At 35.3% G+C, this 13,433-nt stretch overlaps 1 protein-coding gene across 1 annotated transcript in view; it reads left to right on the top strand.

Moving 5' to 3' along the window:
• The window catches only part of itpr2 (inositol 1,4,5-trisphosphate receptor, type 2), a 166,415-nt gene that overhangs the window by 128,111 nt on the left and 24,871 nt on the right, over positions 1-13,433 (top strand). The window contains exons 51-58 of the mRNA XM_073850186.1: positions 1,282-1,392; positions 1,595-1,787; positions 1,888-2,013; positions 3,852-4,027; positions 6,309-6,473; positions 7,723-7,906; positions 8,501-8,575; positions 13,001-13,131. Coding sequence (XP_073706287.1) covers positions 1,282-1,392; positions 1,595-1,787; positions 1,888-2,013; positions 3,852-4,027; positions 6,309-6,473; positions 7,723-7,906; positions 8,501-8,575; positions 13,001-13,131 — 1,161 coding nt within the window. The remainder of the gene's footprint in view (positions 1-1,281; positions 1,393-1,594; positions 1,788-1,887; positions 2,014-3,851; positions 4,028-6,308; positions 6,474-7,722; positions 7,907-8,500; positions 8,576-13,000; positions 13,132-13,433) is intronic.

Raw genomic sequence — 13,433 nt, 5'->3', positions numbered from 1 at the left:
ATCTTTTAATCTAAATTTAATGTATCTAGTTTTAGCTCATTTAGTTGCAGAATTTATTTAAAGTGGTAGTTCATCCTGTTTTTTGGTAAATTTTGTTTTGTCTGTCAGGTTTTTATATATATATATAGTATACATAAAAATGCTAACTATGAAATTAGACTGAGAAAGACAAAATAACAGGCCATAATTTTAGGCCATAAATGCAAAAGTAGAGCTACACTCTGTGAATATTAAACTGCAGAAAGACTGATATTTAAATTTGAAGCAACTGAAAAATTAGCAGAAACTCAAAGCTCTTAATTACAAAGAGCCCAAGTTTGGTTTAAGTTGAACAAATTATGACAGAAATATATATTGTACAGTAAAATCCACTTAAAGTAATGAGAATAAATGTTAAAAAATATTATTATATTACCATTTTTATTTTATTATTTTTATATATTTTTAAATCACCTTTTTTAAAATTCATGTTTAAATTTAAACTCTAAAGTTTCTGAAAAAATTCCACTTGATTGTTTTAAAAGGTTAATCAAAAGACGTTTTATAATTTTTATTTGATTACCACAGTTTATGTAATAAATATGTATTCAATCCCAAAAAAAACATAAAATCCAGAAAAAAAGAGACCACACATATTCTGCAAAAAATAAATCATATTTCACATGCAAAAAATTATTACATTTCTAAAGTTTTGCTTAGACATCCTTTTTTAATTATTACATTTTAATTAAGCCATTAAAACAATGTTTTAAATAATTTAAAGTAGAGCTGCAAAAAATTTGTCGCGATTATTCGAAAAATATGTTCAATTTATATGTAAAATATTTATATTTATATATAATACAAATTCTATACGTGTTTACATATAAATATATACAAATATTTTTTTATATATACGTGTGTGTGTGTGTGTGTGTGTGTGTGTGTGTGTGTGTGTGTGTGTATATATATATATATGTGTGTGTGTTTATATATACATAATTAATATACACAGTATACACACATATATTATGTAAACATAAACTTTTATTTTTAATCGATTAATCGCGATTAATCAATTTAGCAGCTCTAATTTAAAGTGAAAACAGAATTTGGTGAAAATCAAAACTTTGAGATGAGGTGAAAAGAAAATGATTAGAAGACAAATCTGCTAGTGAGAGTTTACTTTTTAAAGTCCACAGAGCCAAAAGTGCCTGTAGTTAAAGAAATGCCGTGATATTGAGCTGCTGTTTCTGAATCTGTTGAATCTGTCATGTTGACTGAAGTGTCTTTGATGATCAGTTGGCACGCCACAGAAAAAACCTCCAGCAGAGTTTGAAACCTGGCCCAGACCCTACCATCGAGGGAGAATCAGCGCTTCTATACTATGCCAACCACACTGCTCAGATAGAGGTATGACAGTTTGAGAGTTTATGAAGATCATTTTGTTTCACTGATTTAATTTGCACCTTTATCATTTACATCTTTTCCATAGCTTTAATATGACACATTTGAAGTCTCATTTTCTTATCTCTGCCTTAATTAGATAATTTAAGTCAAAACGTATCAGTTAAACATAATTGACACCTGATCTTCTCATTTTTTTAAATTTCAGATCGTCCGCCATGACCGCACAATGGAACAGATCGTGTTTCCTGTGCCCAACATCTGCGAGTACTTAACAGAAGAATCAAAAGTGCGTGTGTTCACCACAACAGAGCGAGACGACCAGGGTAGCAAGGTCAATGACTTCTTCCAGCAGTTTGATGATCTCTACAATGAGATGAGGTGGCAGAAGAAAATAAGAAGTGGGTTGTTTTGCTTTGTGCAAAAAGCAGTGTAACAATTCATCACCAGTTTAAGTCTGTGTCAGAGTCGTTATACTGATGTATTGGTGTGTGTTTGCAGATAATGCACCACTTTTCTGGGTGTCAAAACATATATCTCTGTGGGGTAGTATCTCCTTTAACTTGGCTGTGCTAATCAACTTGGCTGTGGCTCTTTTCTACCCATTTGGAGATGATGGAGATGAAGGTATGGCTTTGATTTTTGATATACAGTTGAGGTCAAAAGTTTACATACATCTTGCAGAATCTGCAAAATGTTAATTATTTCACCAAAATAATCATACAACATGCATGGTATTTTTAATTTAGTACTGACCTGAATAAGATATTTCACATAAAAGGTGTTTACATAAAGATCCACAAGAGAAAATAAGAGTTGAATTTATATAAAAGACTCTGTTCAAAAGTTTTCATACGCTTAATTTTTAATAATATGTTGTTACCTGAATGATCCACAGCAGTTTTTTTGTTTTTTGTTTTTGTTTAGTGATGGTTCTTCATGAGTCCCTTGTTTGTCCTGAATAGTTAAACTGCCTGCCGTTCTTCGGATAAGTCCTTCAGGTCTCACAGATTCTTTGGTTTTTCAGCATTTGAACCCTGTTCAACAATGACTGTATGATTTTGAGACCCATCTTTTCACATTGAGAACAACTGAGAGACTCATATGCAACTATTACAGAAGGTTAAAACGCTCATTGATGCTCTGGAAGGAAAAATTATGCATTGCAGCTGGAGGTGTAAAGTTTTGAACAGAATGAAGATGTGTACATTTTTCTTTACTTGCCTAGATATCATTTTTTTTTTTTTCATTTAGTACTGCCCTACAGAAGATACTTATTTCCCAGAAGACAAAATAAGTTAAACTTACCCCAATCTTCTAATAGTTGCATATGAGTCCCTCAGTTGTCCTCAGTGTGAAAAGATGGATCTCAAAATCATACAGTCATTGTTGAAAAGGATTCAAATACACAAAAATGCTGAAAAATCAAAGAAGTTATGGGACCTGAAGGATTTTTCTGAAGAATAGCGGGCAGTCATTATGAGTCTATTGGAAAATGCACTGTGGAAAATGCAGACTGGGAGTCCAGTCATAGTAAAAATTATTTTATAAAGTGGAATTTATTGGATTAATAAATTAAAAGTAGGGCTTAGTCAGATTTCGATATGAACTAGTGTCTGTGAATATTAAACTGCAAAAAGACTGATATTTACTTATATTTAAGTTCATAAATACAAACCGCCAAAATTTGGTTTAACTTGAACAAATTATGACATATATATTGTACAGTGAAATGTACTCAAAGTAATTAATTAATGCTAAAAATATTATTTTTACAGGAATATCACTATTCTTAAAATTTATGTTTAGAATCAATTTTTGTTGTGCTGCATTTTGTTCGCCAAAAATTTAAGAAATTGCTCAAATTCCACCTAATTATGTTTCGAAAGGTTAATTAGATGAAGTTTTATGATTTTATCTTTTATAATAAATTCGTAATAAATCAGAAAACACAAAGTCCTTTAATAATTTAATAATTATTAAATTATTAAAGTTTTATTAATTTAACTGATTAAAAATCCTTTTTTGATTTATTAAAATTCAATTAAGTGTTTAAAACAGAATTCAAAATAATTTAAGGTAAAACAATTTGGGAAAAATCAAAACTGATTTATTATTTTTAAAAGGTTAATCAAAAGAAGTTTTATGATTTGATTTGATTTGATTTGATTTGATTACCAGTTTTACATATATATAACATAAAATCCACAAAAAAATAAAACCGACAACACAAAATTTCTGCCAAAAAATGAAACCTGTTTCACAGGGCAATATAATTTTTACTATTCCAATAAATTGTTCTTTTTTTTTTTTAGTTGGTTAGACATCCTTTTTTAAGTAAGAGATTAAAACAGAATTTCAAGTGAAAAACTGAATTTGGGAAAAATCAAAACTTTAATAGTGACATAATTTAAAGGGGTAGTTCACCCCCAAATTTTCATGCAGTTCTTTGTTCTGTTTTTCAGGTGTCTTGCCGCCATTCTTGTCCATCTTACTTTGGGTGGCAGTGGTCGTGAGCACCTTCACATTGTTTATTCTTCCCCCGCGTGGAGGTATCCTGGCGTTTCTGGTCACCGTCATCTTCCGTTCTATTTACACGCTGGGCTTAGGACCTACACTGCTGCTTTTGGGGGCTGCCAACGTAAGGCAAATTCATTATCAACCATTCACGCTTCATTAAGCTCGTCAGCACTCTGCGTCCGTGAATTGATTAAATGTCAAAGTGTATTTTGAATGTATAAACCAACCAAACTCCTATTAGAAAAGTCCAGTCGCTAACACCTCATGTTCACTGATTAATCGCTAATACCGATTAATTTTGAGAAGCCGCTCGATATCTGGCTAAATATGGAGGATGGCAGAAGAGGAACCAGTGTTGCCATTTTGCATCAGTGTCAGTTACGATGACAGAAGCGGCTGATGTGCTTGATGTGCGTTCAGATAAAAAACGAGAGCGATTTCATGCCTCTCTCCCAGCCAACTGGAGCTTCCGCCTTCAAACTGCTGACACGTCCCTCTGTTGTGTCAGTCTGTTTGCGTCTGCTCAAGCTGGCGTCTCCTCAGCCATTATGGCACCACATGAAGAACCAACAGAGACATGTGCTGAAACAGATTCTAGGAGTCTGGGATCTGTTATACTACACGCCACTCGCCACGTCTTCTAGTGGTCGCCACAAACTGTTTATTCTCATTGCAAGTGAACTCCTATATATTTTCTTTCAACTTGCTCATGGTTTTGAGGATGAGGGCATGTCACGCAACTGGCCATATTGGTGTCTGCCTAATGTGGCAAGTTTCTACAAAGATGCATTTACTTTGATGTCAGCCACCAAGGATAATGAAACATTTTCTTCTCATTTGAAAGTTTTTATTTATAAGCTAATTTATTTTCCCAACTACGTATGATTTAGAGTTGAAGTCAAAAGTTTATGTACACCTTGCAGAATCTGCAAAATGTTAATTATTTTGCTAAAATAAGAGGGATCATACAAAATACTGACCTGAATGAGATATTTAACATAAAGAATGTTTACATATATTATAAAAAAATTGCCCTTTTCAAAAGTTTACATACACTTGATTCTTAATACTGTGTTGTTACCTGAATGATCCACAGCTGTTTTTTTTTTTTTTTTTTTTTTGCTTAGTGATAGTTGTTCGTGAGTCCCTTGTTTGTCCTGAACAGTTAAACTGTCTGCTGTTCTTCAGATAAGTCCTTCAGGTCCCACAAATTCTTTGATTTTTCTGCATTTTTGTTTATTTGACCCCTTTCTAACTAGGGCTGGACAATATATCGAACGATATTGTGAGGCGCGTTTAGTCAATGAAGCTGGTGCTTTGATTAGTAGTAAATCTCCATCACGTGCGTTCTGCTCAGGTTCCGCTGGAGCGGCAATTAATACACAGAGACGTAAATCTCTGACAAGCTACGCCATATCGAGCTTAATATGGAATGCGATATTAAGCTCGATATGGCGTAGCTTGTCAGAGATTTATCGTCGATATATTGTCCAGCCCTATTTCTAACAATGACTGTATAAATTTGAGATTCCTTCATTTCACACTGAGGACAACTGAGGGTCTCATATGCAACTATTACAGGAAGTTCAAACGCTCATTGATGCTTCAGAAGGAACGATGCGTTAAGAGCCGGGGGGTGAAAACTTTTGAACAGAATGAAGGTGTGTACGTTTGACTTATTTTGCCTAAATATCTCTTTTTTCATTTAGTACTGCCCAACAGAAGCTACAGAAGATACTTGCATGTTTCCCAGAAGACAAAATAAGTTGAATTTACCCTGATCTACAAATTCTAAAAGTTTTCACCCCCATCTCTTAATGCATTGGTTTTCTTTCTAAAACATCTGTAATCGTTTGAACCCTTCTGTAATAGTTCCATACAGTATGAGTCTCTCAGTTGTCCTCAGTGTGAAAAGATGGATCTGAAAATCATAGTCATTGTTGGAAACGGTTCAAGCCTATTTTTGCTGAATAATAAGAAAAACAAAACAGGTAATTAAAACCTTCTTACCTCGCAATTTAGACTTTTCTCGCAAGTGTGAGTTTAGGTCAAAATTGCTAGATATAAACTCATAATTGCGAGATATAAACTCACGGTTCTGAGAAGAAAAGTCTGAATTGTAAGATAAAAAGTATTTTTTAATTCTGTGCTGGCTAAAAAAACTGAATTGTGAGATGCAGAGTCAGAATTCAGAGAATAACAGGATTGCAAAATGTAAAGAATCCTGAGAAAAGATTTCAATGGTAAAATAAAAAGTTAGAATTAACTTAAAAAAAAAAAAGTATTCCATGGCGAAAAAAAGGGCTTCCATAGAAAAGGGTTTGAATTGAGAGTGTTGAAACTTTTAATGTGCTTGTACAGACGCTAATCTTATAGCATTATCTTCTAATGTCTTTTCACAGCTGCTGAATAAAATCGTCTTCCTGGTTAGTTTTGTGGGGAACCAGGGCACTTTCACACGAGGGTACAAAGCAGTTATCATGGACATCTTCTTCCTTCTGCACGTCAGTTACGTCATCGTGTGCATGCTGGGTCTGTTCGTACACGAGTTCTTCTACAGTATCCTGGTATGACTTCACACTTTTTGGAGTAGAATTTAGTAGTAAATTAAATGAATGATTTAATTAAGAGGTTTAAAAGTGCATGCTTGTTTTGACATAATACAATTTTTTATTTTTTTATCGCTGTACATTAGATCGTAAAATTAAATAGTTAACATAATTTAACACATTAACAATTTTTTTCATTCTAGCTTCTAGACACTGGACAGATATCATATGGTTAATTGCAAATACTGTTAGTTTTTAATTGTAAGAAATAAAAAACACATTACTGTTCAAAAGTTTGGGATTAGCAAGATTTTTACTGTTTATGAAAGTTTCTTATGCAATTAATTGATCAAAAATATACTAAATGGAAAATTATTGTAAAATATTAAAAATGTTTATATTTTAAAACATAATTTATTCCTGTGATGGCAAATCTAAATGTTTAGCTTCTATTACTTTAATCTTGAGTGTCAAATGATCCTTCGTAATACGCTGATTTAGCGCTCAAGAAACATTTACATTTAGACATTTAGCAGACCCTTTTATCCAAAGCGACTTACAAAAGAGGACAATGGAAGCAATCAAAACAACAAAAGAGCAATAACATGCAGTGCTATCACAAGTCTCATTTAGCAGTATATGTATCAAGGGTTTTTTTAATTATATAATAAAGAAAAATAAAATAAATATAATAAAAAAAAGAAAAAGCAAGCTAGTGTTAGAGGCCTAAAAGTAGATAGATAGAATACAACAAGAACAGAGAAGCTAGTGTTAGTTTTTTTTATATATAAATTAATTGAGAATAAGTCTAAAAGGGCGCTTTTTTTTTTTTTTTTTTTTTTTTTTATATTTGTGATGAAATACGAGAGCTTTCTGACCATAGACGGCAACACAACACCCTCAGTGAATAAAGTCATTTTTGTTTTCTTTGTGCATAAAACATATTCTTGTAGCTTCATAAAATTACAGTTGAACCACTGATGTCACAGGAAGTAGTTTAACTATGTTCTTACTACTTATCTGGGCCTTGGATGTGGTAATTACATTGCTGTCTGTGCAAGGTCAAAACGCTCTCGGATTTCTCTCGAATATCTTAATTCATCTTCTGAAGATGAATAAAGCTCTTACGGGTTTGTAACATCATGAGGATGAGTAATTAATAACACAATTTTCATTTTTTTTTTTAACACAAATGTAATAATTTCTTTTTGGCTTCAGAATATAATAATTGTAATAATATCCTCCTCCTCTCTTCCATTCCCTCTAGTTGTTTGATCTTGTCCGAAGAGAGGAAACGCTCCTAAATGTAATGAGAAGTGTGACAAAGAACGGCCGCTCCATCTTCCTCACAGCTGTTCTGGCGATCATCCTGGTCTACCTCTTCTCCATCGTGGGCTTCCTCTTCTTTAAAGATGACTTCCTCATGGAAGTCGACCGCCTCCCTGCCTTAAGTAAGCATGAAGTGTACATGATGTCCCCGTCATGCTCCTCGCCGTGGCGGCCTCCAATCTTTCCAGCTGCACATTGCGTATAACTTGTGGTTTTGGTCTTTCGTTTCATATTTCCCAAATGTTCTGCATGGATGAAATTAATATCATGTGCTAATGTGCAATGCTGCATAGCATGTGTAAACAACTTAGTTTGAGCATTAAAATGCCTTTTTTAGAGAGATTACCACATCTGTGAGGTATCCAGTATGCACTCTGTCTCATGCGAACATGTGAAGGTGAATATTTGTGTGTTGTGTACATGTGTTTATATGAACACACATGGCCATGTAGCTGTGTTGAGGTGAGAGAGGACCTGCTAGCACATGGCACCTGTTGCATAACCCAGCAATGGCCACACTCCCTTATGTAATCACTTCCTCTGTGCACTGCATCACTGCACAAGCACTGGGGACAAAAAGGGCACACGCATGTACGCATGCACTGGAATACAACATAAAACAACACCTTTGACTTTTGAGTTGTTAAGCACATGCTATGAAATTTTTACCAAAAAGTGTATAGAACTCATGAATTTTTGTTTGGTTTGTCTTTTAGAGAAGACGAATGTGAAGGAGTCTATGACTTGCCTGAGTGAGACCTGTTCTAACTCGCCTTTTAGTTCTCACCACGGTAAGTCAGTATATTTACAGTAGCCCCAAAATATTTCTGGACACTTAGGCCATACATAAAAACTTTGAAATGGACAAAAAAATAAACATAGCAGCCCACTTTCTTTTTAACCACAGTTGACCATATTGATCAATACACCACACCATACAGCTGTGCTTGAGTGTCATTAGGCTGTAAAATTTAGAATTTGAATTCCATGGTTTGAGTGTCACATTGAAAAGGACATCAAGAATAATTCAGTGTTTACTGTGTAGCACTGCAGTTTCTTTTTTGATTTCACCTCTGTCTCACCCTTCTGCTTAATGTTCTTGCATAATCTGCAGCAGTGGTGACATGTTGTGTGATATTTGTGTGTGTGTGTGTTTATGGTTTTCCCTAAGTGTTTGTTTGTGAAGGGTTGATCCTGTGAATCTGTTATCGAGGTTAAGGTGCTGAGATGACCCGTGAGAGTGTGTGTGTGTGTGTGTGTGTGTGTGTGTGTGTGTGTGTGTGTGTGTGTGTTGAGGAGATGACTCATGTGCTGTTTGTTCTGCTTTGCCCTGTGAGTCTTTAAAGATCACCTGTGCTTCTAGGTATCAACACGTGCGCTCCCTTTCTTTCTCACACTCTCGCCCTCTTTCTTTCTTTTGACCTATGTAGACTTTCTCTGTGTCCCTCACTTACTCCTTACTTACCTTTTCAAGCTTGTTCCTTTAATCTTCCCATCTTACTTGCTTTGTGTCTTTTCTCAGTCTCTGTTTCTTGTACTTTTAAAACTGATATATACAGTACTGTGAAGTCCACTAGTGAAAATTCCTCTAATTTGCTTTTGATTGAAATAGAGCGAAGGAATGACTGATAAACTTGGCTGAACCATCATCAACCATCACTATCAAATCTTAATTTATGTTTATATATGTGACCCTGGACCACAAAACCAATCTTAAGTAGCCTGGGTATATTTGTAGTAATAGCCAAAAATACAGTCGTGGCCAAAAGTTTTGAGAATGACACAAATATTAGTTTTCACAAAGTTTGCTGCTAAACTTCTTTTAGCTCTTTGTTTCAGTTGTTTCTGTGATGTACTGAAATATAATTACAAGCACTTCATACGTTTCAAAGGCTTTTATCGGCAATTACATGACATTTATGCAAAGAGTCAGTATTTGCAGTGTTGGCCCTTCTTTTTCAGGACCTCTGCAATTCGACTGGGCATGCTCTCAATCAACTTCTGCACCAAATCCTGACTGATAGCAACCCATTCTTTCATAATCACTTCTTGGAGTTTGTCAGAATTAGTGGGTTTTTGTTTTTCCACCCGCCTCTTGAGGATTGACCACAAGTTCTTGGGTCTGGGATTAAGATCTGGGGAGTTTCCAGGCCATGGACCCAAAATTTCAACGTTTTGGTCCCCGAGCCACTTAGTTATCATTTTTGCCTTATGGCACGGCACGGTGCTCTCTGCTGGAAAATGCATTGTTCTTCACCAAACTGTTGTTGGATTGTTGGAAGAAGTTGCTGTTGGAGGGTGTTTTGGTACCATTCTTTATTCATGGCTGTGTTTTGGGGCAAAATTGTGAGTGAGCCCACTCCCTTGGATGAGAAGCAACCCCACACATGAATGGTCTCAGGATGCTTTACTGTTGGCATGACACAGGACTGATGTAGCGCTCACCTTTTCTTCTCCGGACAAGCCTTTTTCCAGATGCCCCAAACAATCGGAAAGAGGCTTCTTCAGAGAATATGACTTTGCCCCAGTCCTCAGCAGTCCATTCGTCATACTTTTTGCAGAAGATCAATCTGTCCCTGATGTTTTTTTTGGAGAGAAGTGGCTTCTTTGCTGCCCTTCTTGACACCAGGCCATCTTCCAAAAGTCTTGGCCTCACTGTGTGTGCAGATGCGCTCACACCTGCCTGCTGCCATTCCTGAGCAAGCTCTGCACTGGTGGCACTCCGATCCCGCAGCTGAATCCTCTTTAGGAGACGATCCTGGCGCTTGCTGGACTTTCTTGGACGCCCTTAACAAGAATTTAACCTCTTTCCTTGAAGTTCTTGATGATCCTATAAATTGTTGATTTAGGTGCAATCTTAGTAGCCACAATATCCTTGCCTGTGAAGCCATTTTTATGCGACGCAATGATGGCTGCACGCGTTTCTTTGCAGGTCACCATGGTTAACAATGGAAGAACAGTGATTTCAAGCATTACCCTCCTTTTAACATGTCAAGTCTGCCATTCTAACCCAATCAGCCTGACATACTGTAATGATGTCCAGCCTTGTGCTTGATAACATTCTCACCTGAGTTAACAAGACTATTGCTGAAATGATCTCATTAGGTCCTTTAATGACAGCAATGAAATGCAGTGGAAAGTTTTTTTCGGGATTAAGTTAATTTTCATGGCAAAGAAGGACTATGCAATTCATCTGATCACTCTTCATAACATTCTGGAGTATATGCAAATGACTATTATAAAAACTTAAGCAGCAACTTTTCCAATTTCCAATATTTATGTAATTCTCAAAACTTTTGGCCACGACTGTACATTGTATGGGTTAAAATGATTGATTTTTCTTTTATGCCAATAATCATTAGGATATTAAGTAAAAATCATGTTCCATGAATATATTTGATAAATTTACTACCGTATATATATTAAAACTTAATTTTGATGAGTAATATGCATTGCTAAGAACTTTATTTTGACCTTTATTTTGATTTTTTTCAATATTTAAATTTTTTTGCACCCTCAGATTCCAGATTTTCAAATAGTTGTATCTCGGCCAAATATTGTCCTATCCTAACAAACCATACATCAATGAAACGGTTATTTATTCAGATCTTATCTATGAGTTGATGTATAAATAATTAACCCTTATGACTAGTTTTGTGGTCCAGGCTCACATATATGAATAAAATGTAAATTCTCAAATCTGAATAGATGATTATAAGTATAGTTTGAATGTGTAGTTATACAAACGGTGTGTGTGTTATAATGTAATTATATTTAATATATAGTTATAGTTCTGAATAGATTATGTATCTAAATATGGAAATAAATGCATATGTAAAATATTGAATATATGGTTATAATTCTGAATATATATAATATAAACATCCAAATATAAATAAATAAATATATATTTAAAATTCAGAATATATATCTATATATTTAAATATGTAAGTAAAAATCCTGAATATCTTGTTATAAATCTGAATAGATAATTATACATCTGAATATATAATTCTAAATCTGAATAGATAATTACTTATCAGATAATTACTACAAGCTCAGTGGCGCAAGAGATAAACTGCTGCCTTTCAAACGTGACTTGCTAAGTTTGAAACCCACCTTTATTGGGGGCAGCCGTGGCCTAATGGTGAGAGAGTTGGGCTGGTTGCAGGAATTGAAGGTGGGGATTGTGAATGAACAGCGCTCTTTCCACCTTTAATACCATGGCTGAAGTGCCCTTGAGCAAGGCACTGAACCCCCAGTTGCTCCCCGGGCGCTGGAGCAATGGCTGCCCACTGCTCCGGTGTGTGTTCACAGTGTGTGTGCGTGTGTTTTTTTGTTTTTGTTTTTTTCCGAGAGATATATATATATATATATCTAAGGGATAATCAACGGTTTGCCGTGCATTAAATGATTTTAAACCACCCGACGCGAAGTGCATTTTAAATCCTTTAATGCACGGCAAGCCGTTGATTATCCCGCTTATTCCATGGTCATTTGCAAAGTTATAGACAAGTTAAAATTTTACCGAATGGGTAAAAAAGACGGTTATTTTCGTCAGTTATGACACGCAGCTCTAACATTCTGCCTGCTTCAAATCAGACACAGAGATGAAATAGTCCGGTAAGATCACATTTATTTGAATACATTATAGCATTTGTTTCAGTAAATTATCGATCGACCGAGAGAAGGCGAGAGAGAGATGACAGTTGTGTGTGTGTGTGTATATCGTAGACTGTGTCTGTGTATGTGCGTACCTGCTTGCATGCTGTGCGTCTGCGCGTCTCTCTCTACAAACAATGAATTCATTCAAAAACAGCAGTTTTACCACTTCGTTGATGAGGAATATAATGTACCGATCTAGTATATAGGCTATTTTAATAAGAATCGCGGGCAAGAGCTGATAAGAAGTTTATCTGTGTGTGCATTACATGCATCAATTAAAGCAGCGCATTAATATAGAACGGTAATTAAACTGACTTGGAACTACCTGTGCATTAAACGGTTTTACTGCATACCTGCCAGCCAATCAGAATCCAGTATCCAGACATTCCATGGAATATATATATAATATATATAATATACAGTTATAAATCTGAATAGAGAATTATACATCTAAATATGTAGGTAATCCTGAATATATATGTATATATTGTGTCATAACTGTTTGAAACTGTTATTTCATCAGTGTCTGTATATTTCTGTGTTCATCCCAGTGGAAAAAGAGGATGAAGACGGTACAGAGCGCGTGTGTGACACCCTGCTGATGTGCATCATTACGGTTCTGAACCATGGGCTGAGGAACGGAGGAGGAATCGCAGATGTTCTGCGCAAGCTCTCCAAAGAGGTGAACAGAATATCATCAACGCAGCACACTCAGACATGAGATACGCCAATAAATCCTTTCCAGCGTCACTAATACTGTCAGTATAATCCATGTTTAAAGCTGTGGAATCTGCAGGCATCTGTACATCCTGCTTTTACAGACCCCTGCATTCGGTTATACTCTCTCTGAGCATCTGTCTGTACGCTTTGAAGCATTGCAAAATCAGTCACGCCAGCTTCAAAGGGTCTATTTTAGGGATGATTGAAAACTACGGATCAATAATAGAAAAAATATTTTTTTGAGTACTTTAGCTCTTTTAGGCT

The sequence above is a fragment of the Garra rufa genome, chromosome 11, assembly GCF_049309525.1.
Source record: "Garra rufa chromosome 11, GarRuf1.0, whole genome shotgun sequence".
Lineage (NCBI taxonomy): Eukaryota > Metazoa > Chordata > Actinopteri > Cypriniformes > Cyprinidae > Garra > Garra rufa.
This window is presented reverse-complemented; position numbering and strand designations above follow the sequence as displayed.